Consider the following 25700-nt stretch of genomic DNA (forward strand, 5'->3'; position numbering starts at 1 on the left):
AATACAGCTGTGTTTAGTTTTTGCTTTTTGAGTTTGCTTTTTGTTGATATTGAAACGTTGAGTGTAAACTGTATAATGAGTAGCAACAAGACAGGTGGAAGCTTTTTCACAAAGTGTCTCAGAGTAGGTGTGCTGATCTAGGATCAAGTCCCCCCTTAATATCCGTTAACATTTAAAAGGAAAAACTGATCCTCGATCAGCACTTACTCTGAGGTGCTTTGTGAATACGGGTCATTGTCTTCTCTCCAGATGAACAGATGTGGCACCCAGGCACCTGTGTGGCTGTCTCTGACTGATAGCTCGTTGCCCCGCCCAGGGGAGGTCCGCAAGCTCTCAGCCTGTGCCCCCTGGCAGTTCTTCCACGGGAGCACCAAGGACTGCTGCCTCATCCACATCCCCATCTCAGTGCGCAACTGAGCCCATCCAGGGGTGTATGGGATATTGTGCCAAAGGTGAATTAGAATTAGAGTCACTGTCAGTTTGGTGTGATGGGATGTATGGGGGACTGCTTCGCTGGAATTTGTTCTTAGCCTTATTTAGATATGTCTGCTGCTCTATTCGTTCTCTCTGGTCTAAAGCCTTCAAGTGGAATTAAGGAAATAAAAAAAATAAAGGTCTTAACTGTATTTTTGTTGTTTTTAGTCATATCAGAATTTGGACCTAAATTATGCCCCACGGGTAAGGTGGAAGTCAATGGGCGATGCAAAGGTAAACAACTACAACAAGCTCAAAGAAATATTATTCACATTTATTGTGATTCTTTATTTAATCATGTCTGGTTGGTCCTTGATATCAACTTCTTGTTCATCCCTCGTCTTTCCCTTGCCCAGCAAGTCTCCCTGCATTATCCCACAAGCCTGTGATCACCCCAGAGCTGGTGGGCAGCAGTGTCCACCTGCGATGCACCTTCAGTGGGGTGAAGACCTCGGGACTCCCCTTGGGCTACCTGGTGGTCTGGGTCCGACACCTGGCATCCAATATGAAGTTGGAGATCAGGAAATATTCTATCATGGAGACCTTCTCATTGGTGGAGATGGACGGATGCCTACCAGACATGTGGATGTGTGTGTGTACGTGTGTGTTTGTGTGCGTGTGTGTGAGCTTGCGTGCGTGTGTTTGTGTGATGGGGGATTAGGGGTTGACCCTCTTTGGCGGCTTAACTAATGGATGGATCGTGTTGACCTCTTGACCTTTATGACTGGGTCCAACTAAAGAATAGAAGAAAGTGTGTCAGATTGTCAGGGAAGAGAAAGGTGGGCAGGAAGGGTAGAGGAATACATCAGACTCAGCTTACGGTTGGTCTTTCTTACTTTTAATTGCTGGGAGGACTCTTTCAAATGATTCCCATCAAATGCTTTCTTTGCAATTGGTACGTGGCATTGAGGCTCTTCTTCGAACACAGGTATTAGATATTAGTCTTCTTCACACTGTCCCTGTCCCAGGCTGTAGTCCCCACTTACTTCAAGGAGACCACCATAGTCCCAGTGCCCAAGAAAACCAAGGTGACATACCCAAATGACTATCGCCCTGTCACACTCACCCCTGTAATCGTGAAGTGCTTCGAAAGACAGGTCTTGGCCCACGTCAAGGCCAGGCACACTGGACCAACTCCAATTTGACTACCGCTCCAACAGATCCACGGAAGATGCCAATTCCATCGCTATTCACACGGCCCTAAGACATCTGGACTAGAGGAACATCTACAGTATGTGAGAATGCTGTTCATTGACTACCTACGGTTCAGCATTCAACACTGTTGTTCCCTCCAAGTTTGTCACCAAGCTCAGAGCACTTGGTCTGGACACTACCCTCTGCAACTGGATCCTGGACTTTCTGAAGGGCTGACCACAGGCTGTGAGGATTTGCAACAACACTTCCTCCACAGGGGCCCCCCAAGGGTGTGTCCTCAGCCCTCTGCTGCACTCCCTGTTCACCCATGACTGCATGGCTTTGCATGATCCCAATTCCATCATTAAATCTTGAAACTGGCAATCCCGTATCCGGGAGCGTAATCATAGCCTCAAGCTCATTACCATAACGCAACGTTAACTATTCATGAAAATTGCAAATGAAATGAAATAAATATACTGGCTCTCAAGCTTAGCCTTTTGTTAACAACACTGTCATCTCAGATTTTCAAAATATGCTTTTCAACCATAGCAAAACAAGCATTACACATGTAAATATTGAACTATAAATTGTGCCTTTCTGAATTATACTTATGCTAAAATGTTTATTATTTTCTACTGAGCCATTTACTTTATGTTCATATTCTTATATTTTCACATGTATTATTGCTGTTGCATTGTCTAGAAGGAACCTGCAAGTAAGCATTTGGTTGGACGGTGTATACCATGTGTATCCTGTATACGACTAAGAACTTGAAACTTGAGAGAGCAATCACTGTATTAGTGGTTTGTCTGCTAAATTACCGTACATCCCTGACCTTGTGAAGCCATGTGTGGATGGATACTACTAGTACTAGTGTGTATCCATGACAACCTGTGCAGCACAAGGCAGGCCTGGACTCACTCATCAGGCTCTGTTCCACACATGCTGATGTCACAGCTGGGCTAGATCAGGGGTCACTACTTTACTGAGGGTTGAGTTAAACACACCACGGCTCCAGCCCTAGCACATTGCTCATGTAGCCTACACGGCATATGTCAGTGAAACGTTTGGATGAATTACACAGACAAGCCAACACAAATTAGAAAGACAATTTTTACGACCCTAAGCCTTATGCTTTTTTGAAGGGGAAATATTCTAACTGCTGTTTCATTTGTGGCTACTTTGTCATTACATTTAACATTTACATTTAAGTCATTTAGCAGACGCTCTTATCCAGGGCGACTTACAAATTGGTGCATTCACCTTATGACATCCAGTGGAACAGCCACTTTACAATAGTGCATCTAAATCTTTTAGGGGGGGGGGGTGAGAAGGATTACTTATCCTATCCTAGGTATTCCTTAAAGAGGTGGGGTTTCAGGTGTCTCCGGAAAGTGGTGATTGACTCCGCTGTCCTGGCGTCGTGAGGGAGTTTGTTCCACCATTGGGGGGCCAGAGCAGCGAACAGTTTTGACTTTGACTGGGCTGAGCGGGAACTGTACTTCCTCAGTGGTAGGGAGGCGAGCAGGCCAGAGGTGGATGAACGCAGTGCCCTTGTTTGGGTGTAGGGCCTGATCAGAGCCTGGAGGTACTGAGGTGCCATTCCCCTCACAGCTCCGTAGGCAAGCACCATGGTCTTGTAACGGATGCGAGCTTCAACTGGAAGCCAGTGGAGAGAGCGGAGGAGCGGGGTGACGTGAGAGAACTTGGGAAGGTTGAACACCAGACGGGCTGCGGCGTTCTGGATGAGTTGTAGGGGTTTAATGGCACAGGCAGGAGCCCAGCCAACAGCGAGTTGCAGTAATCCAGACGGGAGATGACAAGTGCCTGGATTAGGACCTGCGCCGCTTTCTGTGTGAGGCAGGGTCGTACTCTGCGGATGTTGTAGAGCATGAACCTACAGGAACGGGCCACCGCCTTGATGTTAGTTGAGAACGACAGGGTGTTGTCCAGGATCACGCCAAGGTTCTTAGCGCTCTGGGAGGAGGACACAATGGAGTTGTCAACCGTGATGGCGAGATCATGGAACGGGCAGTCCTTCCCGGGAGGAAGAGCAGCTCCGTCTTGCCGAGGTTCAGCTTGAGGTGGTGATCCGTCATCCACACTGATATGTCTGCCAGACATGCAGAGATGCGATTCACCACCTGGTCATCAGAAGGAGGAAAGGAGAAGATTAATTGTGTGTCGTCTGCATAGCAATGATAGGAGAGACCATGTGAGGTTATGATAGAGCCAAGTGACTTGGTGTATAGCGAGAATAGGAGAGGGCCTAGAACAGAGCCCTGGGGGACACCAGTGGTGAGAGCGCGTGGTGAGGAGACAGATTCTCGCCACGCCACCTGGTAGGAGCGACCTGTCAGGTAGGACGCAATCCAAGCGTGGGCCGCGCCGGAGATGCCCAACTCGGAGAGGGTGGAGAGGAGGATCTGATGGTTCACAGTATCGAAGGCAGCCGATAGGTCTAGAAGGATGAGAGCAGAGGAGAGAGAGTTAGCTTTAGCAGTGCGGAGCGCCTCCGTGATGCAGAGAAGAGCAGTCTCAGTTGAATGACTAGTCTTGAAACCTGACTGATTTGGATCAAGAAGGTCATTCTGAGAGAGATAGCGGTAGAGCTGGCCAAGGACGGCACGTTCAAGAGTTTTGGAGAGAAAAGAAAGAAGGGATACTGGTCTGTAGTTGTTGACATCGGAGGGATCGAGTGTAGGTTTTTTCAGAAGGGGTGCAACTCTCGCTCTCTTGAGGACGGAAGGGACGTAGCCAGCGGTCAGGGATGAGTTGATGAGCGAGGTGAGGTAAGGGAGAAGGTCTCCGGAAATGGTCTGGAGAAGAGAGGAGGGGATAGGGTCAAGCGGGCAGGTTGTTGGGCGGCCGGCCATCACAAGACGCAAGATTTCATTTGGAGAGAGAGGGGAGAAAGAGGTCAGAGCACAGGGTAGGGCAGTGTGAGCAGAACCAGCGGTGTCGTTTGACTTAGCAAACGAGGATCGGATGTCGTCGACCTTCTTTTCAAAATGGTTGACGAAGTCATCTGCAGAGAGGGAGGAGGGGGGGGGAGGAGGATTCAGGAGGGAGGAGAAGGTGGCAAATAGCTTCCTAGGGTTAGAGGCAGATGCTTGGAATTTAGAGTGGTAGAAAGTGGCTTTAGCAGCAGAGACAGAGGAGGAAAATGTAGAGAGGAGGGAGTGAAAGGATGCCAGGTCCGCAGGGAGGCGAGTTTTCCTCCATTTCCTCTCGGCTACCCGGAGCCCTGTTCTGTGAGCTCGCAATGAGTCGTCGAGCCACGGAGCGGGAGGGGAGGACCGAGCCGGCCTGGAGGATAGGGGACATAGAGAGTCAAAGGATGCAGAAAGGGAGGAGAGGAGGGTTGAGGAGGCAGAATCAGGAGATAGGTTGGAGAAGGTTTGAGCAGAGGGAAGAGATGATAGGATGGAAAAGGAGAGAGTAGCGGGGGAGAGAGAGTGAAGGTTGGGACGGCGCGATACCATCCGAGTAGGGGCAGTGTGGGAAGTGTTGGATGAGAGCGAGAGGGAAAAGGATACAAGGTAGTGGTCGGAGACTTGGAGGGGAGTTGCAATGGGGTTAGTGGAAGAACAGCATCTAGTAAAGATGAGGTCGAGCGTATTGCCTGCCTTGTGAGTAGGGGGAAGGTGAGAGGGTGAGGTCAAAGAGGAGAGGAGTGGAAAGAAGGAGGCAGAGAGGAATGAGTCAAAGGTAGACGTGGGGAGGTTAAAGTCGCCCAGAACTGTGAGAGGTGAGCCGTCCTCAGGAAAGGAGCTTATCAAGGCATCAAGCTCATTGATGAACTCTCCGAGGGAACCTGGAGGGCGATAAATGATAAGGATGTTAAGCTTGAAAGGGCTGGTAACTGTGACAGCATGGAATTCAAAGGAGGCGATAGACAGATGGGTAAGGGGAGAAAGAGAGAATGACCACTTGGGAGAGATGAGGATCCCGGTGCCACCACCCCGCTGACCAGAAGCTCTCGGGGTGTGCGAGAAAACGTGGGCGGACGAGGAGAGAGCAGTAGGAGTAGCAGTGTTATCTGTGGTGATCCATGTTTCCGTCAGTGCCAAGAAATCGAGGGACTGGAGGGAGGCATAGGCTGAGATGAACTCTGCCTTGTTGGCCGCAGATCGGCAGTTCCAGAGGCTACCGGAGACCTGGAACTCCACGTGGGTCGTGCGCGCTGGGACCACCAGATTAGGGTGGCCGCGGCCACGCGGTGTGGAGCGTTTGTATGGTCTGTGCAGAGAGGAGAGAACAGGGATAGACAGACACATAGTTGACAGGCTACAGAAAAGGCTACGCTAATGCAAGGAGATTGGAATGACAAGTGGACTACACGTCTCGAATGTTCAGAAAGTTAAGCTTACGTAGCAAGAATCTTATTGACTAAAATGATTAAAATGATACAGTACTGCTGAAGTAGGCGAGCTGGCAGTGGCTGCGTTGTTGACACTACACTAATCAAGTCGTTCCGTTGAGTGTAATAGTTTCTACAGTGCTACTATTATTATTATTAACATACGATATTTTTATTTCACAGTTCTCCTGCGGTGTCTCCACGTTCCTGGGTAACTCCAGCCGGACACAATCTTTGGCCAAAGAGAGTGAGAGCCTCTACGCTGGAATTAAAGTAAACCATCATGACTAAAACCCTCATCATTCTGAATGTGTTTGAAGCTGGGATGGTTGTTGGTTGACCTCTAAGTTGTGTATAATCCATTGTTGAGCATTAAACGCCTCCTGAACTGCATCGCGTGCTGTAAATTAAATGAGGATTGAGCCCAGACTGTCCAGGAACCTGTGTCTGTACTCCTCAGGAGCCCCACTGTGTGAGCCAGTGCTTACTGTACTAGTGCCAGAGAGGTTTAAAACCAAGAGACTCAACATGTGCTTACTTCATGTTTGTTTACACCCATCCAATCCTTTCTCAGATCCAGGGCTTAGGGGTTGATTTCATACGCAGGCTTGTCTTGTCTTGCAGCTCTGTGGGGGTATTTACTAAGCAGACACTGTTATGTGTCCTGTTGCCCTTCCAGACAGCCTGGATCCCAGCATGGAGGCCCCCCAACATGCCCCTGTCTACCTGCCAGGTGGAGCTGCAGCCTACTGCAGCCTGCAGCCGGAGCCAGGGGTGTGCCTGGGCCAGCCTCACCCTCACCGCTGTCACAGACTTCACCCGCGACGGCAACCGCCCCAGCCTCCTCAGCGCCACTCTGACGCACCGCGCCTCTGAAGGGGATACACCCCTCAAGGTCTGACCTGACCTAGAGACCCATAGAAATATAATTACAAAACATTAGAACACCAGAATGGAATTAAAACTTTAGAATATTCTAATTCTCTTTTCTATGAAACTACGCCTCCGGATGGGCTACAGCCCCAACCCACTCAAGGTCCGAGAGAGAGATAATGTAGCTATAAGCCTCAGAACAGCTGCTTATGACACTAACAGAACTGCAGTAAATGTCTGAATGACATAGTGCCACAGTGTTTACATGGTTCATGGACTATTATGAACCAACGACAAATCACTGCTTTTCTACGTGAGCTTCCACTCTTTCCTTTAAACTAAGTCTGAACATTACTCATGTAGCAAAACTGTTGTGTCCTCCTAAATTTCCCACTTCCCCTTTGTTGTGTCATCACTCAGTCATGCAATCAGCCTAGCCACATCTGTGTTTAGTGTTTAAGACATGGAAGCACTTGGCCTGTTCTTCAGAAACACACACACACACACACGCACACGCACACGCACACGCACACGCACACGCACACGCACACACACACACACACACACACACACACACACACACACACACACACACACACACACACACACACACACACACACACACACACACACACACACACACACACACACACGAAAGCCCTGTGCTGTTGCCTACACTTTAATCAGCACGACCAGAGTGGGTCACGCTAAGCGATGTTCCTCATACCTCTACAGGTCACTGTTCAAGGTGTTCCCACTGCAAGCTGCTACTCTCTGACTGATCCGCACATCATTACGTTGGATGGCAGGTAGGTACCTGGGGCATTGTGATTAGCATGCTGTGTCCTCTGTTGCTCAGTTGGTAGAGCTTGTCGCTTGTTAGATTCCCAGGAGCACCAATCTGTAAATTCCTTTGGATAAAAGCATCTGCTAAATGGCCTATATTATTATTATTATATATTAGTGTTACACACAGGCTTGGTGACGAGTACCCATTTCACATTCCCATTCTTTCCCCCCAATAGACCTTCATGTACATTAAAATACAGTGTGTTTCAAGAGAAATCTCATTTACTATACATAACTTTTTTTCCCCCACATTACTTGATTTGAGTGAATTTAATGATCAAGAAGAGCTATTTAAATCACCACACCACCTCCTGCTAACTGATTAAGTTCTTTACTGTAATTATCACTATTAACTATCCTCTCGCAGCTCACTACGTGAGAGTTTGGTCAAAGCTGGTACCTTGCTAAAAAACACCCACTACTCAGAGATAAATATGTTAAAAATGTTTTTCAGGCCGAACAGGTCCGAAGGGGACCAGTCCATAACTTTCTAAATGGAGAGAACATTTTAAAGCCTATTTATTTTTAAGTAATTGCTTCACCTTCATTGTGCTTATGCAATCTCCAGATCCCATAATCAAAATACATTTTTTGCTTGATTAGATAGAAAGGTGTTTTTTAGATGAACTTTCATTACTGTAATGCTCCGGGTGTCGTGGATGTGGAGTCAAAATGCAGGAGACAGAGTTCAATGCTGTGCGTCTTTTACTAGCACCAACGCACCACAGGGTGCTCACAAAAGTAACGTTCCCAAACACAGGGGAAAAAATACAATGGAAAAATACACGACTAGGCACTAAACACGTACCTCTACAACAGAGCCGAAGGTTACAATGAAAATAATCCCGCACAACAACCAGGCGGGCCGGCTGTCTAATAAAGACAAACTAATTAAACATGAACAGGTGCTACCACTAAACATACAAGGAGGGAGAGGAAAAACAATCAGTGGCAGCTAATAGGCCGGTGATGACGACCGCCGAGCGCCACCCGCCCGGGAAGGGGAAACACCCTCGGTCGGACTCGTGACAGTACCCCCCTCCTGACGCGCGGCTCCCGCAGCGCGCCAACACCGGCCTCGAGGTCGCCCCGGAGGACGAGGTGCAGGGCGATCCGGATGGAGGCGATGGAAATCCCTCAACATGGATGGATCCAAGATGTCCCCCACCGGTACCCAGCACCTCTCCTCCGGACCGTACCACTCCCAGTCCACGAGGTACTGCAGGCCCCTCACCCGGCGTCTTGAGTCCAGAATGGCCCGGATCGTGTACGCCGGGGTCCCCTCGATGTCCAGAGGGGGAGGGACCTCCGGTACCTCACTGTCCTGCAGGGGACCAGCTACCACCGGCCTGAGGAGAGACACATGAAACGAGGGGTTAATACGATAATAGGAAGGGAGTTGTAATCGATAACACACCTCGTTTATTCTCCTCAGGACTTTAAAGGGCCCTACACACTGCGGACCCAGCTTCCGGCAGGGCAAGCGGAGAGGTAGGTTTCGGGTCGAGAGCCAGACCCTGTCCCCGGTACAAACACGGGGGCCTCACTGCGGTGGCGGTCAGCACTCCTCTTCTGCCGTCCACTCGCTTGTCGTAGAGATTCCTGGACGGCCCTCCAGGTCTCCTTGGAGCGCTGTACCCATTCCTCCACCGCAGGAGCCTCGGTCTGGCTCGGATGCCATGATGCCAGGACCGGCTGGTATCCCAACACACACTGAAAAGGGGACACGTTAGTAGAGGAGTGGCGTAGTGAGTTCTGAGCCATTTCAGCCCAGGGAATGTATCGTGCCCCTCCCTGGCCGATCCTGGCAATACGACCGCAGAAACCTACCCACCTCCTGGTTCATTCTCTCCACCTGCCCATTACTCTCGGGGTGATAACCGGAGGTCAGGCTGACAGAGACCCCCAAGCGTTCCATGAACGCTCTCCATACCCGAGACGTGAATTGGGGGCCCCGATCAGAAACGATGTCCTCCGGCACCCCGTAGTGCCGAAAGACATGGGTAAATAATGCCTCCGCAGTCTGCAGGGCTGTAGGGATACCAGGCAACGGGAGGAGACGGCAGGACTTAGAAAACCGATCCACAATCACTAGAACCGCGGTGTTCCCCTGAGACGGCGGCAGATCGGTCAGGAAATCTATGGACAGATGTGACCATGGCCGCTGTGGAACGGGGAGGGGTTGTAGCTTCCCTCTAGGAAGGTGCCTAGGAGCCTTACTCTGAGCGCACACTGAGCAAGAGGAGACATAACCCTTAACGTCCTTAACCAACGTAGGCCACCAATACCTCCCCTGAAGGCTCCCCACTGTCCTCGTCACCCCAGGGTGACCCGAGGAGGGTAGGACGTGAGCCCACCGAATCAGCTTGTCCCGAACATCAAGTGGCACGTACCTTCGCCCCGCTGGACACTGAGGAGGCGCGGGTTCAGCCCGTAACGCCCGCTCGATGTCCGAGTCCACCTCCCATACCACTGGGGCTACCAGCTTTGAGGCGGGAAGGATGGGAGTAGGTTCGGTGGACCCATCCTCGGTGTCGTAAAGGCGGGACAGTGCGTCAGCCTTCACGTTCTGGGAGCCCGGTCTATAAGACAAAGTAAACCGGAACCGGGTGAAGAATATGGCCCACCTTGCCTGACGTGGGTTAAGTCTCCTAGCTGCCCGAATATACTCCAGATTCTGGTGGTCGGTCCAGATGAGAAAAGGGTGCTTAGCCCCCTCAAGCCAGTGTCTCCACACCTTCAGAGCTCTAACCACCGCTAGCAACTCCCGGTCCCCCACATCATAGTTACGCTCCGCTGGGCTGAGCTTCCTTGAGAAGAAAGCGCAGGGGCGGAGTTTTGGTGGCGTACCCGAGCGTTGTGATAGCACAGCACCCACCCCAGCCTCGGACGCGTCCACCTCCACTATGAATGCTAGAGAGGGGTCCGGATGCGCCAACACGGGCGCATCAGTGAACAGCGCCTTCAACTTGTTGAATGCTCTGTCCGCCTGTGCTGACCACTGCAATCGCACCGGGCCCCCCTTCAGCAGTGAGGTAATGGGAGCCGCTATCTGGCCAAAACCCAGGATAAACCTCCGGTAGTAGTTGGCAAAACCCAGAAACCGCTGCACCTCCTTTACCGTGGTTGGAGTCGGCCAATTACGCATGGCCCTAATGCGGTCACCCTCCATCACCACCCCCGAGGTGGAAATGCGATATCCCAGAAAAGAGACGGCTCGTTTAGAGAACACGCATTTCTCAGCCTTGACGTATAGGTCATGCTCCAGCAGTCTACCAAGCACTTTGCTCACCAGAGACACATGCGCGGTGTGAGTGGCCGAGTAGATCAGAATGTCATCGATATAAACAACCACTCCCTGCCCGCACAGGTCCCTGAGAATCTCGTCTACAAAGGATTGGCAAACGGCTGGAGCATTCTTTAACCCATACGGCATGACGAGGTACTCATAGTGGCCGGATGTAGTACTAAATGCGGTTTTCCACTCGTCTCCCTTCCGAATACGCACCAGACTATACGCGCTCCTGAGATCCAGTTTTGTGAAGAACTGCGCTCCGTGGAACGATTCCACCGCCGTAGCGATGAGAGGTAGAGGGTAACTATACCCCACTGTGATGGCGTTTAGACCTCTATAATCGATACACGGACGCAAACCTCCCTCCTTTTTCCTCACAAAAAAGAAACTCGAGGAGACGGGTGAAATGGAGGGCCGAAATTTACCCCTGTCCCAGCGACTCCGTGACATATGTCTCCATTGCCAACGTCTCCTCCTGGGACAGTGGGTACACATGACTCTTGGGAAGTGCAGCGTCTACCTGGAGATCTATCGTACAATCCCTTCCCGGTCGATAAGGTGGTAATTTAGTCGCTTTCACTTTACTGAAAGCATTGCCAAATCGGCATACTCAGGGGGAATGCACACCGTGGAACCCTGGTCTGGACTCTCCACCGACGTGGCACCGATGGAAACTCCCAAACACCTTCCAGAACACTCCTCTGACCACCCCTGGAGAACCCCCTGTCTCCACTAAATTTTAGGATTGTGCCGGGCCAGCCAGGGAGTCCCCAGCACCACTGGAAACGCAGGCGAATCAATAATAAAAAAACTGATACGCTCCCTATGATTCCCCTGCGTCACCATGTCCAGTGGTCTCCCTGACCATCCCTGACCATCCCTGACCCTAATGGCCGGCTATCTAGGGAGTGCACGGGGAAAGGAGAATCTATCGGCACCCCTAACTTAAGGGCGAGTCCGCGATCCATAAAGTTCCCAGCTGCGCCTGAATCGACTAGCGCCCTATGCTGGGAAGAGGGAAAAAAGTGAAGAAAAGAGATTAAGACAAACATATGGCCAACAAGGGGTTCTGGGTGAGTCTGATGCTGACTCACCTGGGGTGACCGAGAAGCGTTCCGCCTGCCATCTCTACTCCCAGACGGACCCCCCCAGCACCGATCAGACGTGTGCCCTCTCCGACCACAGTTGGTGCAGGGAAGGCCACCTCCTCCGGTACCCCTCGGCGTAGCCCCTCCCAACTCCATGGGAATGGGAGCGGAGGGGCTGGGTGGTGGAACGCACAGAACCCTCTCTGAACGCCCGCGGGCAGCCAGCAGATTATCCAGTCGAATGGACATGTCGATCAGCTGATCCAGTGACAGAGTGGTGTCCCGACACGCTAACTCCCGGCGGACGTCCTCTCGGAGACTACACCTGTAGTGGTCCATAAGGGCCCTGTCGTTCCACCCAGATCCGGCTGCCAAGGTCCGGAACTCCAGCGCGTAATCCTGGGCGCTCCTCTTCTCCTGCCTAAGATGAAATAGTCGTTCTCCCACCGCTCGGCCGTCTAGAGGGTGTTCAAACACGGCACGGAAACGGCAGGAAAACTCTGTGTAGTGCTCCCGCGCTGAGTCTGGGCCATTCCAGACTGCTTTCGCCCACTCCAGAGCACGACCCGTGAGGCAGGAGATGAGGACACTCACCCTCTCTGCTCCTGAGGGAGTGGGTCTGATGGTGGCCAGGTATAGCTCCAGCTGAAGCAGAAACCCCTGGCAACCCGCCGCCGTGCTGGAGTCGGGAGATGGGGAGTCCGGAACCGTGGGTGCCGAAGGTGGAGAGAGGAGACCACTCCTCTCCCATCTTTCCATCACTTGATCCATCGCGGATCCGATCCGATGGAGGACGGTGGTGTGGTGGAGAACCCGTTCCTCCATCGATGGGAGAGGGTTGGCTGCTGCTCCTGCTGACTCCATCAATCTGATAGGTGCGGGATTCTGTAATGCTCCGGGTGTCGTGGGTGTGGAGTCAAAATGCAGGAGACAGAGTTCAATGCTGTGCGTCTTTTACTAGCACCAACGCACCACAGGGTGCTCACAAAAGTAATGTTCCCAAACACAGGGGAAAAAATACAATGGAAAAATACACGACTAGGCACTAAACACGTACCTCTACAACAGAGCCGAAGGTTACAATGAAAATAATCCCGCACAACAACCAGGCGGGCCGGCTGTCTAATAAAGACAAACTAATTAAACATGAACAGGTGCTACCACTAAACATACAAGGAGGGAGAGGAAAAACAATCAGTGGCAGCTAATAGGCCGGTGATGACGACCGCCGAGCGCCACCCGCCCGGGAAGGGGAAACACCCTCGGTCGGACTCGTGACAGTACCCCCCTCCTGACGCGCGGCTCCCGCAGCGCGCCGACACCGGCCTCGAGGTCGCCCCGGAGGACGAGGTGCAGGGCGATCCCGATGGAGGCGATGGAAATCCCTCAACATGGATGGATCCAAGATGTCCCCCACCGGTACCCAGCACCTCTCCTCCGGACCGTCACTCCTCAGGCCGGTGATGACGACCGCCGAGCGCCACCTGCCCGGGAAGGGGAAACACCCTCGGTCGGACTCGTGACAATTACGCACACCCGTCCCCAATTCCCACTGATTGCATTTGTATATATATGCCCTTTGGTTTCCATTGGGCTGTTGATAATTGTTACTATGTCCGTTGGTCGTGTGAGTACCTGTGCTGTGTGTTTTGGCTTTCGTACCATTGTGGATTGCACAGATGATTACGGGTCTCGTCCTGTGTGCTAATCATTGTGCGCTTGTGTTATTTATTCGAGGTACTCCTCACCCTTTTGTTTGGGTTTCAACCCTGTGTGTTGAATAGGTGTTTGTTTGGTCTTCGTCCCCGATTTACATGGCACACTGTAATTTGGGTGAAATTAAAAACCCTATTACGTATTCCTGCGCCTGCCTCCCAAATCATTCATAACGACGTGACAATTATTGGAGACTAGGTCTTACCATTTATTTGAACTTGCCAGTGAAATAACTTTAAAATAACTTATTTGATGCACATGTTCAATTCTAACAAATGGGCGCCAACATTTTCGCGAGCAAGATGCACAATACATAAATGTTGTTTTGGTATTTTTAAGTAAGAACATCACAGCTACGATATCAATCCAATTTATCATCACGGTTTTCAGACCTGTTTCTCCCCACCAAATGCTATGAGAACCAACAGACGGGTACCTTCCTCCTCTACAAGAGCCTCCACTGAGCGTTCGAGGTCCAGGCTCGTCAGTGGGACTGTTGCAGCCGCCATTACGCTGTGTCCTGCAACTGTGGAGTGGCGGCCAGGGAGGGAAATGAGGTTGATTGATTCAATTTGTATTTTTATTTGACCTTTCATAAATTTGTCTCATTGAGATTAAACATTGATTTTTACAAGAGAGACCTCTTGATGAAAATTACAGGCCTCTCTCATCTTTTTAAGTGGGAGAACTGACTAAATACTTTTTTGCCCCATTGTATATATATACACATCAGTAACCACATAGAAGATAAATATTTTTACTATTTAATTATAGGTAGCCATTTTCTTTTATTCAATGCTTTATGTAAATATTCTGCAAACGGAAATACACAATGGACAAAAAAAACATTTCAATTTCTCCTCATCACTCAGCCACATAATGCCAGGGTAGAAATATCTGATGTGCTTTCTGGAATAAGAGCAAGCGTATATCGAGGTAGAAAGGGCAATAGAGGATCAAATTTGTTTCATTCTCTATTTCTTTGAGGTTACAATAATTACATAGTCTTTCCTCGTCCATTTCACCACAATACTGACCTGTTTCAATACGCAGAGGCAATATCCCTTATCTTACCTGTTTCAATACGCAGAGGCAATATCTCTGATCTGACCTGTTTCTATATGCAGAGGCAATATCCTTGATCTGACCTGTTTCAATACGCAGAGGCAATATCCCTGATCTTACCTGTTTCAATACGCAGAGGCAATATCCCTAATCTGACCTGTTTCTATATGCAGAGGCAATATCTTTGATCTGACCTGTTTCAATACGCAGAGGCAATATCCCTGATCTGACCTGTTTCTATATGCAGAGGCAATATCCTTGATCTGACCTGTTTCAATACGCAGAGGCAATATCCCTGATCTTACCTGTTTCAATACGCAGAGGCAATATCCCTAATCTGACCTGTTTCTATATGCAGAGGCAATATCCTTGATCTGACCTGTTTCAATACGCAGAGGCAATATCCCTGATCACTGATCTTACCTGTTTCAATACGCAGAGGCAATATCCCTGATCTGACCTGTTTCCAATATGGATTTATTTTCTCATTTTGTCTGTCATAGTTGAAGTGTACCTATGATGAAAATTACAGGACTCTCATCTTTTTAAGTGGGAGAACTTGCACAATTGGTGGCTGACTAAATACATGTTTGCCCTCTCAGCTTGTAAAAACAGTAGAAAACTATAAGGATAACACAATACAGTAAATTACCTATTTTTATTTTGTGGTCCTTAAGGTGGTCATGCTGGTCATGGGTAACGGTCAGCTTCAGGAGACCAGGCCCCAGCTCTCTCTGAAGAACCTGGGAGGATATAACAGTGGGTCCAGAGGGACCAGCGGCTCCAGTCAGTATCGGATAAAGATCCATGAAAATCACAGTAGGTATTGGTTCAGTTAAAGTGATTACTTTTACTAAGTAGGTTTACCCATTCAGTTGTTGGGAGCATATATAGCTTGTGTGACTTTGTTTTTGTACTGTTTCTTTCTCGGGTAGTCAGCACCTCTACAAGCATTTTTGGGTATGCGTCAGCTCATGCTTTTTTACTAAAGTCATTACCACCACTTTTATGGGCTGTTTCCTCCCTCACTGTCTAGACAGGTTTGGGGATGTGTGAGTTTGTGAGCCCACTGAGCCCAATATTGAATGAAACGACTTTTACCAGTCATGGGGAAAAAAAAGTTCTGCTAAGGGCAATCTGCAACACTGTACGATTGATGTAATGTAATGTCCAACACTAGTTCTCCAGATAGAAAGATTTGGAGATTGATGTTGTTGTTGTTGTTGTTGTTGTTGTTGTTGTTGTTGTTTTGATGGGTTCCTATATGTACTGCACTGATCCACACAAGAAAACTATGAGTGAACTCTTTATGTAATAGGCAGTTTGCATAAAGATCTGTTAGAATTGGCGTCCGGGGGAAATAAAGGTTAACTCTTATAATATTTTATAACATATTTCATTTAGCAGATGCTGTTATCCCTTTTTATTCCTTTTGTAGTTGATCTTTCCATCTCGGGCCTTTGTGAGGGCGGACGTCAGTGATTGGGGGATGAGCCTGTCAATCAGAGCTCCCAGTGTGGACTACAGCAGTACCACGGGACTCTGTGGGACGTTCGACCGGAACGGTCACAACGACTTCCATGGACCTGATGGGACCACCTATGGGAGCACTGAACAAGAACGCTTTGTGCAGGAATGGACGTAACTATTAATGATTCTATATAGATCTGAGAGGGTTCCCCTGAGCTTGTAACTGTTCAGTGTACATTCCCCCACCCCTTTCCTTTTGGTCGTTTAGTTTGTAAGTGAATTGTTGTTCTGTAATAACCTTGGGTTACTTTTTCTATTTTAGCTGGCATGAAAAAAAAAAGCCTTTATCAAATTCTGTGTTATCCCCAAGGCTTCCTCTAATTCAGAGTCTGATGAGATAGCTCGTTGTCTGATCCATATCCCTCTGTTTCTTCTTTGTCAGGCTAGCCGCGGGGGAGAGCTTATTTGACACCGTGCCCCCTGTAATGGAGGTGGAGGAACTACGGCCTTTCTGTCGGTGTCAGGAGGGCTACAGCATGTCTCTGCATTTCACCACGGGCCACACCGGGAAATAGTCACGATAACTTTAACCCCTCGTCGCCCCAGAAACCAGGCCCAGTGCCAGTCGCACGACAATGTGGATGTTCACCCCTGGTTGGACACTACCTCTGAGTACATTAGGAGCGCTGAACCAGAACAAAGTGACCACCAGGGAGTGTCCATTCGGAAAAGCCCAGCTCTGCCTATGGAGATACACAAACAGCCGAGTTCCCAGGGCTTGGGGACCACGTGGATAAGAGTTAGAGAGAGATTGACCGGGAGCTCAGAAGAGACTTCCTGGTTGCCGTAGACGACAGGCCCAAGACAAAGAGACAGGTGTTCTACCTTTGTATTTTTTCTTCTCTTTTTGTTTATCTTGTTGTATCGTGTCCTTGAGTTGATTTGAATGACCCTTGATATTATTTAATCATTTTTCTATTGTTATTATTGTCATTATTGCTATCGTCATCATTAGGCGCTGTACGAGTTCCAGCCCATCTTCACCACTCAGTCCCTGAGCCAAGCGGACCTGGAGAGCTTAGCCTATTTCTTTCCTGAGGACCACCACCTGTCTTCAGAGCGACCAGTGGCTCAGCCTGTGTGGCCCACCCCGTGTGGGCTTACCTCGGTCAAGGCCCTGGAGGTGTGCCAGCTAGCCCTGGGGAACTCCATGGTGGGAACAGTGTGTGGAAGGGCTGCTGGGCCGGAGGCTGGATGAGGCAGTGGACCTGTGCATGCTGGACCTGCAGCTCAATGTTTTTCTGTTTGTATCTGCTGTCTGAAATGATGCCCTATTCCCGATATAGTTCACTACTTTTGACCAGAGCCCACATGGCTAGGAAATATGGTGCCATTTCGGACACTACTGTTGTTGATTTTGTAACTTGCTAGTATAGGTCTTGTCTGCCCTTTTGTCAAGCCAGTTGTACAGTATGCTCATGGATTTCAGTTTCCATTGACCGCAATGTGAGTGCAGTTGAACTTGAACTTCTTGAACTTGATGTTATAGGAGGACCTGGCCTGGGAGGAGACTCTGGTGCCCTACCTGGAGAACGAGTGTGAGAGGAGGCTATTGGAGGACTGGACCCAGAGGGCCCTGGAGCTGGGGGAGTCCATGGCAAGGACCGGAATGGAGGGGGTTGGGGGAACGTTGGGACGGTACTCACCGCACTGCGCTGCCCCAACTTCTGCAACGGGAACGGCCAGTGCACTGAGTGGGGTTGTCAATGCTATCCTGGCCACAGCTTCTACGACTGCAGTCTGGCTATCAGTGAGTGTTCACTCGCAAGCTGCTTAGAGGTTGGGTGTAATTTTGGCGTCAAAACAGCTCATCTTAAAATTGGATTTCATCAGCTCATTGGTCATTCTGTTGTTAAGTCTACGACATTAGACTACTGCACTCCCAAGTTATTTTTTATATTGGATACAGTGAGTAATCCTAATCCACATCCACAAAGGAGTGCTGATTTTGAATCAGGTCCCTATGGTCCATATAATTATAATCTAAAATACAAAACTGGCCCTAGATCAGTACTCCTACTCTGGTATGCTTTGTGAACACAGATCCTGATTGAGAGATGGGAGATAGTAGGATGCTGTTTATCATCAGGTAGAAGTCCGGGCATCCATCCGTGACCTCTCTCTGTGTGTTGTGTGATTTATAGTAGCTGATCTGGGATCAGGGTCCTTGGGGAACACGGCAGGGCACGCCAATACATCCAGCTAATAGCTCAACTGATCACAGGCGAGCATCAAGTCTCCCCCGGGGCCACAGCACAGATCAGGGAGGGGACATTGAAGGGGAATTGTCTCCTCTTTTTGTGTTGATTGTTTGTTGTTATGCTGTGGGGATAGCATCTTACCTTATTCAAGTAAATGCCACTGAGTTTAATATCACTTATGGCATTGTATTCTGTAGAACGTCCAATCAAACTGGAATCAAAGACGGCAGACGTACTAGTACTGTACTTTATGCAGACAGAGTCAAAGTGACTCTTTCCAAATGTTAAACTCATTCTGGCGGGTATTATAAAACAGTTTGCTGCTTCGTGACAATATACTTGAGCATGACCTCCCAATGCTATGACTTTGGTGTCCGGCTGGTGATGTGTTTATTGCGACCGTCTCTGTGAATTTACTAACTGTGTTCTAGTCAAGGACAACGTGCCATTTTGTCACGCCATACGTTATGTACACATGAGTGCCCTTGAATTGGTGGATCTTCCATTGTGGTTTGTCAGCGAGTGGGCTTGTATTGCACTAGACTTGCATACTGAGTTTTTCTATTTGGAGCTTCCTCACTTATTCCACTCCGTCTTTCCTCCTCTCTGATGATCTATCTCTCCGCTCCCCTCTCATCCCTCTCTCGTCCATCCTCAGGTCAGCCCGTGGAGTTGACAGACCTGGAGAACAGTGGTCTGTCTGTGTGACATCAGAGCGTTCGACTGTCGCAGCGTCCGGGGTCTTCGGCCTCAGCTTCATCGACTCTCCTCAACCCGGGCTGTCACCTCACACGACTGATGGTGAGAGAAATAACTCAGACAATGGTCACGGTCGTACAAGGACATACCCCAAAGTGTTGCCGTATTCATGAACAGAGTGGGGAACACAGAGAAAACAGACGAGATGCTGGAATCTCTCTGAGTATTTTTTTTTAATTGAAAGAGTTCAGCAAAACTATGATGCTCTAGATTCTCTTTTCCGATCATAGGAGGAGGACTCATTGCAGTAGTCCTTGTGATTATCCCTCAGACAGACTGGTAAACTGCTAGTTCACACCAGGACTCCAATATCCCAAAGTTTATTTTTTCCTGTGCAGTATACAATTTTTTTATACAGTGCATTTCAATCCCAGATGAAGACAGTAGGTTACTTAAGACAGAAACAATAGGAGGGAGGTTGGTCAGGGAGGAGGGGTTGGCATACAACATGAATGGCTCGCAACCCAACGGTTGTGTGTTCAAATCTGATCGTGGATAACTTTAGCATTTAGCACTTTAGCATTTTTGCAACTGCTTACTACTTTTCAGCTACTCTGCAACTACTTAGTATGTTAGCTAACACTTCCCCTAAACATAACCCTTTATCCTTACTCATAAACCTAACCTGTTAACTACCTAACCTGTTAACTAACCTTAACCCCTAAACCTAACCCTAACCTTAACCCCTAACCCTTAACCCCTAGCCTAGCTAACATTAGCCACCTAGCAAGACTACCTAACATTAGCCACAAAGAACAATTATTTGTGTAATGTACACAAATGCGTTATGATGAATGAAAATTGTGTAATACACACAAAATGCGGTGTGATAAAAATTGTGTAATGCACTTGCCTGTCACAATTTTTGAATAAGTCATTTGTGTCTATTTCACAATAAGCTGTGATAGTGTGTTGGCCTAACAAACTACCGCTCTACAGGACTGGCCTTCAGTCATTATCAACATTATAATTACACGTTAGACACACATTGTTCACATGCTCTGATGGTTATCTATCTATCTATCTATCTATCTATCTATCTATCTATCTATCTATCTATCTATCTATCTATCTATCTATCTATCTCCTCTAGAACCTGAATGGTGAGCGGAGGACCAGAGCTACCTTCCTGTGCTCCAAGGTTCTAGACTGTTCCGTCCCCTAACTGAATGACAAACCCTACACTCTCTGGGAAGTCAAGGTAAAGTTGTGTACGGTATTTCCCATCTGGTAAAGTTACATCAATAAAGTTAACTTATTCGTTTTACTAAAGCACATGGAAAGTCACCTCATCTCCTTGCAAGAACCTGTGATTATGGCTCACTTTTTCAAAGACAACTTGAAGTCTTTCCGCTTTGCCCTGTTCCTGACCTTCTCCTTGCCTCGTATACAGCCTATATATCATGTTCCAGCATGTCCCTGAGTGGTTTGGGATCGCTGTTTGTTTACTGCTGTATTAGAAGACATTAGCATAAATCTCAATGTAGGAGACAGAGCCGTGGGGCTTCTCTCCACGCCCCCAAGGTTAGCCCAAAGTCAGGTCTTTCTGGATTAGGTGAGCCTGGGTAAGTGGGCTTAGAAGATGAGCCCGATATTACCTACCTTAGTCCAGGCTCTGCCATTAATCTACAAGGTTTAGGGGAGTTTGAGTCACCCGTCCCTTAGGAATGTGAGGTATATTTGTATTGGATGCTGTGAAAATGTCCAAGTGTACATAAGCGTGAGTTTCAAATTGTTCTAATTTTTCTTTACAGCATGTGAGCTTCAAGCTTCTGAAATCATATTACATGATTTACTTAGCTAAACCACCAAACCATTTGACCATCCAAACCAAGCTCAAGACAAGGAAGCCCTCCTGTATGATATGAATGTCTTGAACTGGTTAGCACTAGAGTGTGTTGAGTATTGGTTGGCTACAGTGTTGTTCCTTCCTGTCTCAGGTGACCAATGACGGCTCTCAGTACAGTGAGCCTAAGGTGCTAACAATCTACGATGGCGTGCGCCAGGTGTGTGAACCAACCCACTCCGGACTCTGCAAGTTAAACCTAACTACCAGACACCACACAAACACACGCACACATTCATATTTCCCCTAAAAGACGCAGCGTATCTCCTCAAAAACCATGCAAGTTTAGGAAAACTCTTCACCACTGAGAAAGACATAAGATACTCCTATAAAGAGAAGTGAAAAGCAGGCCGTCTCGTCATGTCTGCAGGGTAGTTGCTGCTGAACATGGTGTCCACACAACATCACTTTCAGAGCTCCCTCGTCATGTCTGCAGGGTAGTTGCTGCTGAACATGTTGTCCACACAACATCACTTTCAGAGCTCCCTCGTCATGTCTGCAGGGTAGTTGCTGCTGAACATGTTGTCCACACAACATCACTTTCAGAGCTCCCTCGTCATGTCTGCAGGGTAGTTGCTGCTGAACATGTTGTCCACACAACATCACTTTCAGAGCTCCCTCGTCATGTCTGCAGGGTAGTTGCTGCTGAACATGTTGTCCACACAACATCACTTTCAGAGCTCCCTCGTCATGTCTGCAGGGTAGTTCCTGCTGAACATGTTGTCCACACAACATCACTTTCAGAGCTCCCTCGTCATGTCTGCAGGGTAGTTGCTGCTGAACATGTTGTCCACACAACATCACTTTCAGAGCTCCCTCGTTATGTCTGCAGGGTAGTTGCTGCTGAACATGTTGTCCACACAACATCACTTTCAGAGCTCCCTCGTCATGTCTGCAGGGTAGTTGCTGCTGAACATGGTGTCCACACAACATCACTTTCAGAGCTCCCTCGTCATGTCTGCAGGGTAGTTGCTGCTGAACATGTCCACACAACATCACTTTCAGAGCTCCCTCGTCATGTCTGCAGGGTAGTTGCTGCTGAACATGTTGTCCACACAACATCACTTTCAGAGCTCCCTCGTCATGTCTGCAGGGTAGTTGCTGCTGAACATGTCCACACAACATCACTTTCAGAGCTCCCTCGTCATGTCTGCAGGGTAGTTGCTGCTGAACATGTCCACACAACATCACTTTCAGAGCTCCCTCGTCATGTCTGCAGGGTAGTTGCTGCTGAACATGTCCACACAACATCACTTTCAGAGCTCCCTCGTCATGTCTGCAGGGTAGTTGCTGCTGAACATGTCCACACAACATCACTTTCAGAGCTCCCTCGTCATGTCTGCAGGGTAGTTGCTGCTGAACATGTTGTCCACACAACATCACTTTCAGAGCTCCCTCGTCATGTCTGCAGGGTAGTTGCTGCTGAACATGTTGTCCACACAACATCACTTTCAGAGCTCCCTCGTCATGTCTGCAGGGTAGTTGCTGCTGAACATGTTGTCCACACAACATCACTTTCAGAGCTCCCTCGTCATGTCTGCAGGGTAGTTGCTGCTGAACATGGTGTCCACACAACATCACTTTCAGAGCGTCCCTACACCCATGAATGTTTGTTCTAAACCACAGATGTTATGAATGTCCTCCCCACACACACACACACACACACACACACACACACACACACACACACACACACACACACACACACACACACACACACACACACACACACACACACACACACACACACACACACACACACACACACACACTCCACAATGATACAACAAACTGCAAGCAGCTATGGTAATCGTGATCGGCATGTAAGGTTTGAAAAAGGATCAACATCTTGACAATTGGAGAATATCAATTGCATATCCTTGATTCCTTGCGTCCTCTCTCCTCCTTTTCAAAAAACATTTGATGAGAAGGTCAGATGTCCCTCCCCTCTGACCTTCTCACCCAATGGGTTTTGAGAAGGAGGTGAGGAGAGAGGACACGAAGGATCAAAGAAATGCAATTCAGATTCTCCGCAAGACCAAAGTGGGAAGGTGAACATCTTGAGGAATGAGAGAAGGAAACGATAGATAGCGGTGTTCTTGCCACGGTCATTCATTTTCACTTGGAGGAGGGCTGACACACTGGTATAGAGAGGGGAGACAATCTCTCAATTTTTTCTCTCTCTCTCTCTCTCTCTCTCTCTCTCTCTCTCTCTCTCTCTCTCTCTCTCTCACACTCACTCTCACACTCTCTCTCACACTCACTCTCACACTCACACTCACACTCACTCTCACTCTCACACTCACTCTCACACTCACACTCACTCTCACACTCACACTCACTCTCACACTCACACTCATTCTCACACTCACACTCACACTCACTCTCACACTCACTCTCACACTCACACTCACACTCTCTCTCACACTCACTCTCACACTCACTCTCACACTCACTCACACTCACTCACTCACTCACTCACTCACTCACTCACTCACTCACTCACTCACTCACTCACTCACTCACTCACACACTCACTCACTCACACACTCACACACTCACACACTCACACACACACACACACATTCAATTCAGAGGCTTTATTGGCATGGGAAACATATGTTAACATTGCCAAAGCAAGTAAAGTAGATAATATACAAAAATGAACTGTAGACATTACACTCAAAAAGAATAAGAATAAAGACATTACAAATGTCATATTATGTCTATGTACAGTCCTCACCCTCTCCCTCCCCCCACCTTTCTACCTCTCCTCGGGTATATTTACAGTCTGCCTGCCGGCCTGCAACACACCCACCCACCCACCCAGGGCTACAGATGCTTCCCATATCTTTGCGCTGCATGGTTCACTTCATTAACACTGTCTAATAGGGATTAATAATGGACAGTCGGACAAGATTGATCATGATTGGCACAGGGCACCTTTGATGGAGTGGAGAACTTTGGAGTTTTATGAGTTTTATGAAAAAGGGGGTGATTCTCTTTTAGTTGAGTTATGGGTCAGGAAGTTTCATGTATGGGCTTTGAACAGCTTACCTTTGAAGGTTATATTGTTGGATTATACTTGCAAACACACCCATGCGCAGGCACACACACACACACACACACACACACACACACACACACACACACACACACACACACACACACACACACACACACACACACACACACACACACACACATATACACACAAATGAGAAAATAGTCTCTTAGTAGGCCTTGAACAGGCCCTGTCTTTCTCACTTCTCAAGGGCTGTGTGTTTCTGAAGCAGCCTGTCCCAGTTTTACTGTCTATGTCATTCGGTCTCAGCTCTGAGGAAGATGCCTGGTCCCATTAGCTGTGTCATCAGTCTCTGTCCCAGTGTTAGATCAAAGGAGAGCAGGCCATCTGCAGGGGCTGTGTTTCTATACCTGTCAGGAACGGTCTAACAGCACTCTGCAACAGAAGAGCCTGTCTTCACATGTCTCTGTGTCCCCGTAGAGAGACTTTAACCCTCCTTCTTCCTCCCACCTTTCATCCCCTCCATCTTCCTCTCCTCTCCCTCCCTGCATCCCAACCCTCTCTCTCCCTCTATCTCTCTCCCTTTCTCCTCTCCCTCCCTGCATCCCACCCCTGACACTAACGTGTTGTGACAGCCTTTTGGGGCTTCACAGTGTCAGTGATGCTGTCTGCAGTAGACACCAGCTCCCCCTCATTCCCCCTGTGTGCCTGGAACTACCCTCTCAAACAGCTGGAGTACAATAATGAATACCGTCTGTCAGCCACAGTTGATAAAAAGAGAACACTTTATACTGTTTTATCTTTTGTCTCTACCTCTATCTCTATCTCTCCGTCTTTCTCTCTGTCTCTCTCTCACTCTCTCTCCCTCTCCCCTCTACCCCCAGTCAACCAGCCCCCCAACCTGCACCAGCCTCAGGGGGGCCTCAGCACCTTCGCGGAGGAGAACTTTGTATTCCAGTTCACACCGAAGGACCCCGAAGGCTCGGCGCTCCTCTTCCTCCTGGAGCAGGGCCCCTCCCGACTCCACGCTCTCCCCCGCCGGCCTCCTCATTTGGAAAGTCCATCTGGTGGAGATGCAAGGGAATACTCGGCAGAGCTTCGAGTTCACGCTGTCTGACGAGTGCAATGCCCAGGGCAGCTACACCGTGAGAGAAGAGGGGGGGGGGTTGACAGTTTATTCCTACCTCCCTCATTCCCTCCCTACCTCACTTGATGGGTGAGTTTAGCCCCCAACGACTGAAAACAGACCTCAAACAGACCTCAGTCAGCATATGCATTCATTAAGGATGTCTCTTTCCACCCCATAGCTCCACACATGCTTATCCTCTTGTTGACGAGATGTATGAGCTGGAGAAGAAACTGGTTACCATGGGATGTGTGTGACAAGTTGACAACCCAAGGTTTTCACATTCCCAGGCCCATGCTCATAGTTGGTTAAGTGGTAATAAAACAGTCTACCCAAAAGCTGTGAGACAACTA

General features: G+C 48.7%; 1 protein-coding gene across 1 annotated transcript in view; it reads left to right on the top strand.

Moving 5' to 3' along the window:
* LOC127916597 (von Willebrand factor D and EGF domain-containing protein-like) overlaps positions 1-19299 on the top strand; it is a 33671-nt gene extending 14372 nt beyond the window's left edge. Inside the window, 13 exon segments of the mRNA XM_052498893.1 lie at positions 250-409; positions 831-1027; positions 1443-1502; positions 6654-6869; positions 15538-15683; positions 16328-16501; positions 16773-16847; positions 16937-17129; positions 17346-17558; positions 17560-17625; positions 17880-17984; positions 18020-18140; positions 19250-19299. Coding sequence (XP_052354853.1) covers positions 250-409; positions 831-1027; positions 1443-1502; positions 6654-6869; positions 15538-15683; positions 16328-16501; positions 16773-16847; positions 16937-17129; positions 17346-17558; positions 17560-17625; positions 17880-17984; positions 18020-18140; positions 19250-19299 — 1776 coding nt within the window.
* The last annotated feature ends 6401 nt before the right edge of the window (positions 19300-25700 follow it).

This window comes from Oncorhynchus keta, chromosome 37 (assembly GCF_023373465.1).
Source record: "Oncorhynchus keta strain PuntledgeMale-10-30-2019 chromosome 37, Oket_V2, whole genome shotgun sequence".
Classification (NCBI taxonomy): domain Eukaryota; kingdom Metazoa; phylum Chordata; class Actinopteri; order Salmoniformes; family Salmonidae; genus Oncorhynchus; species Oncorhynchus keta.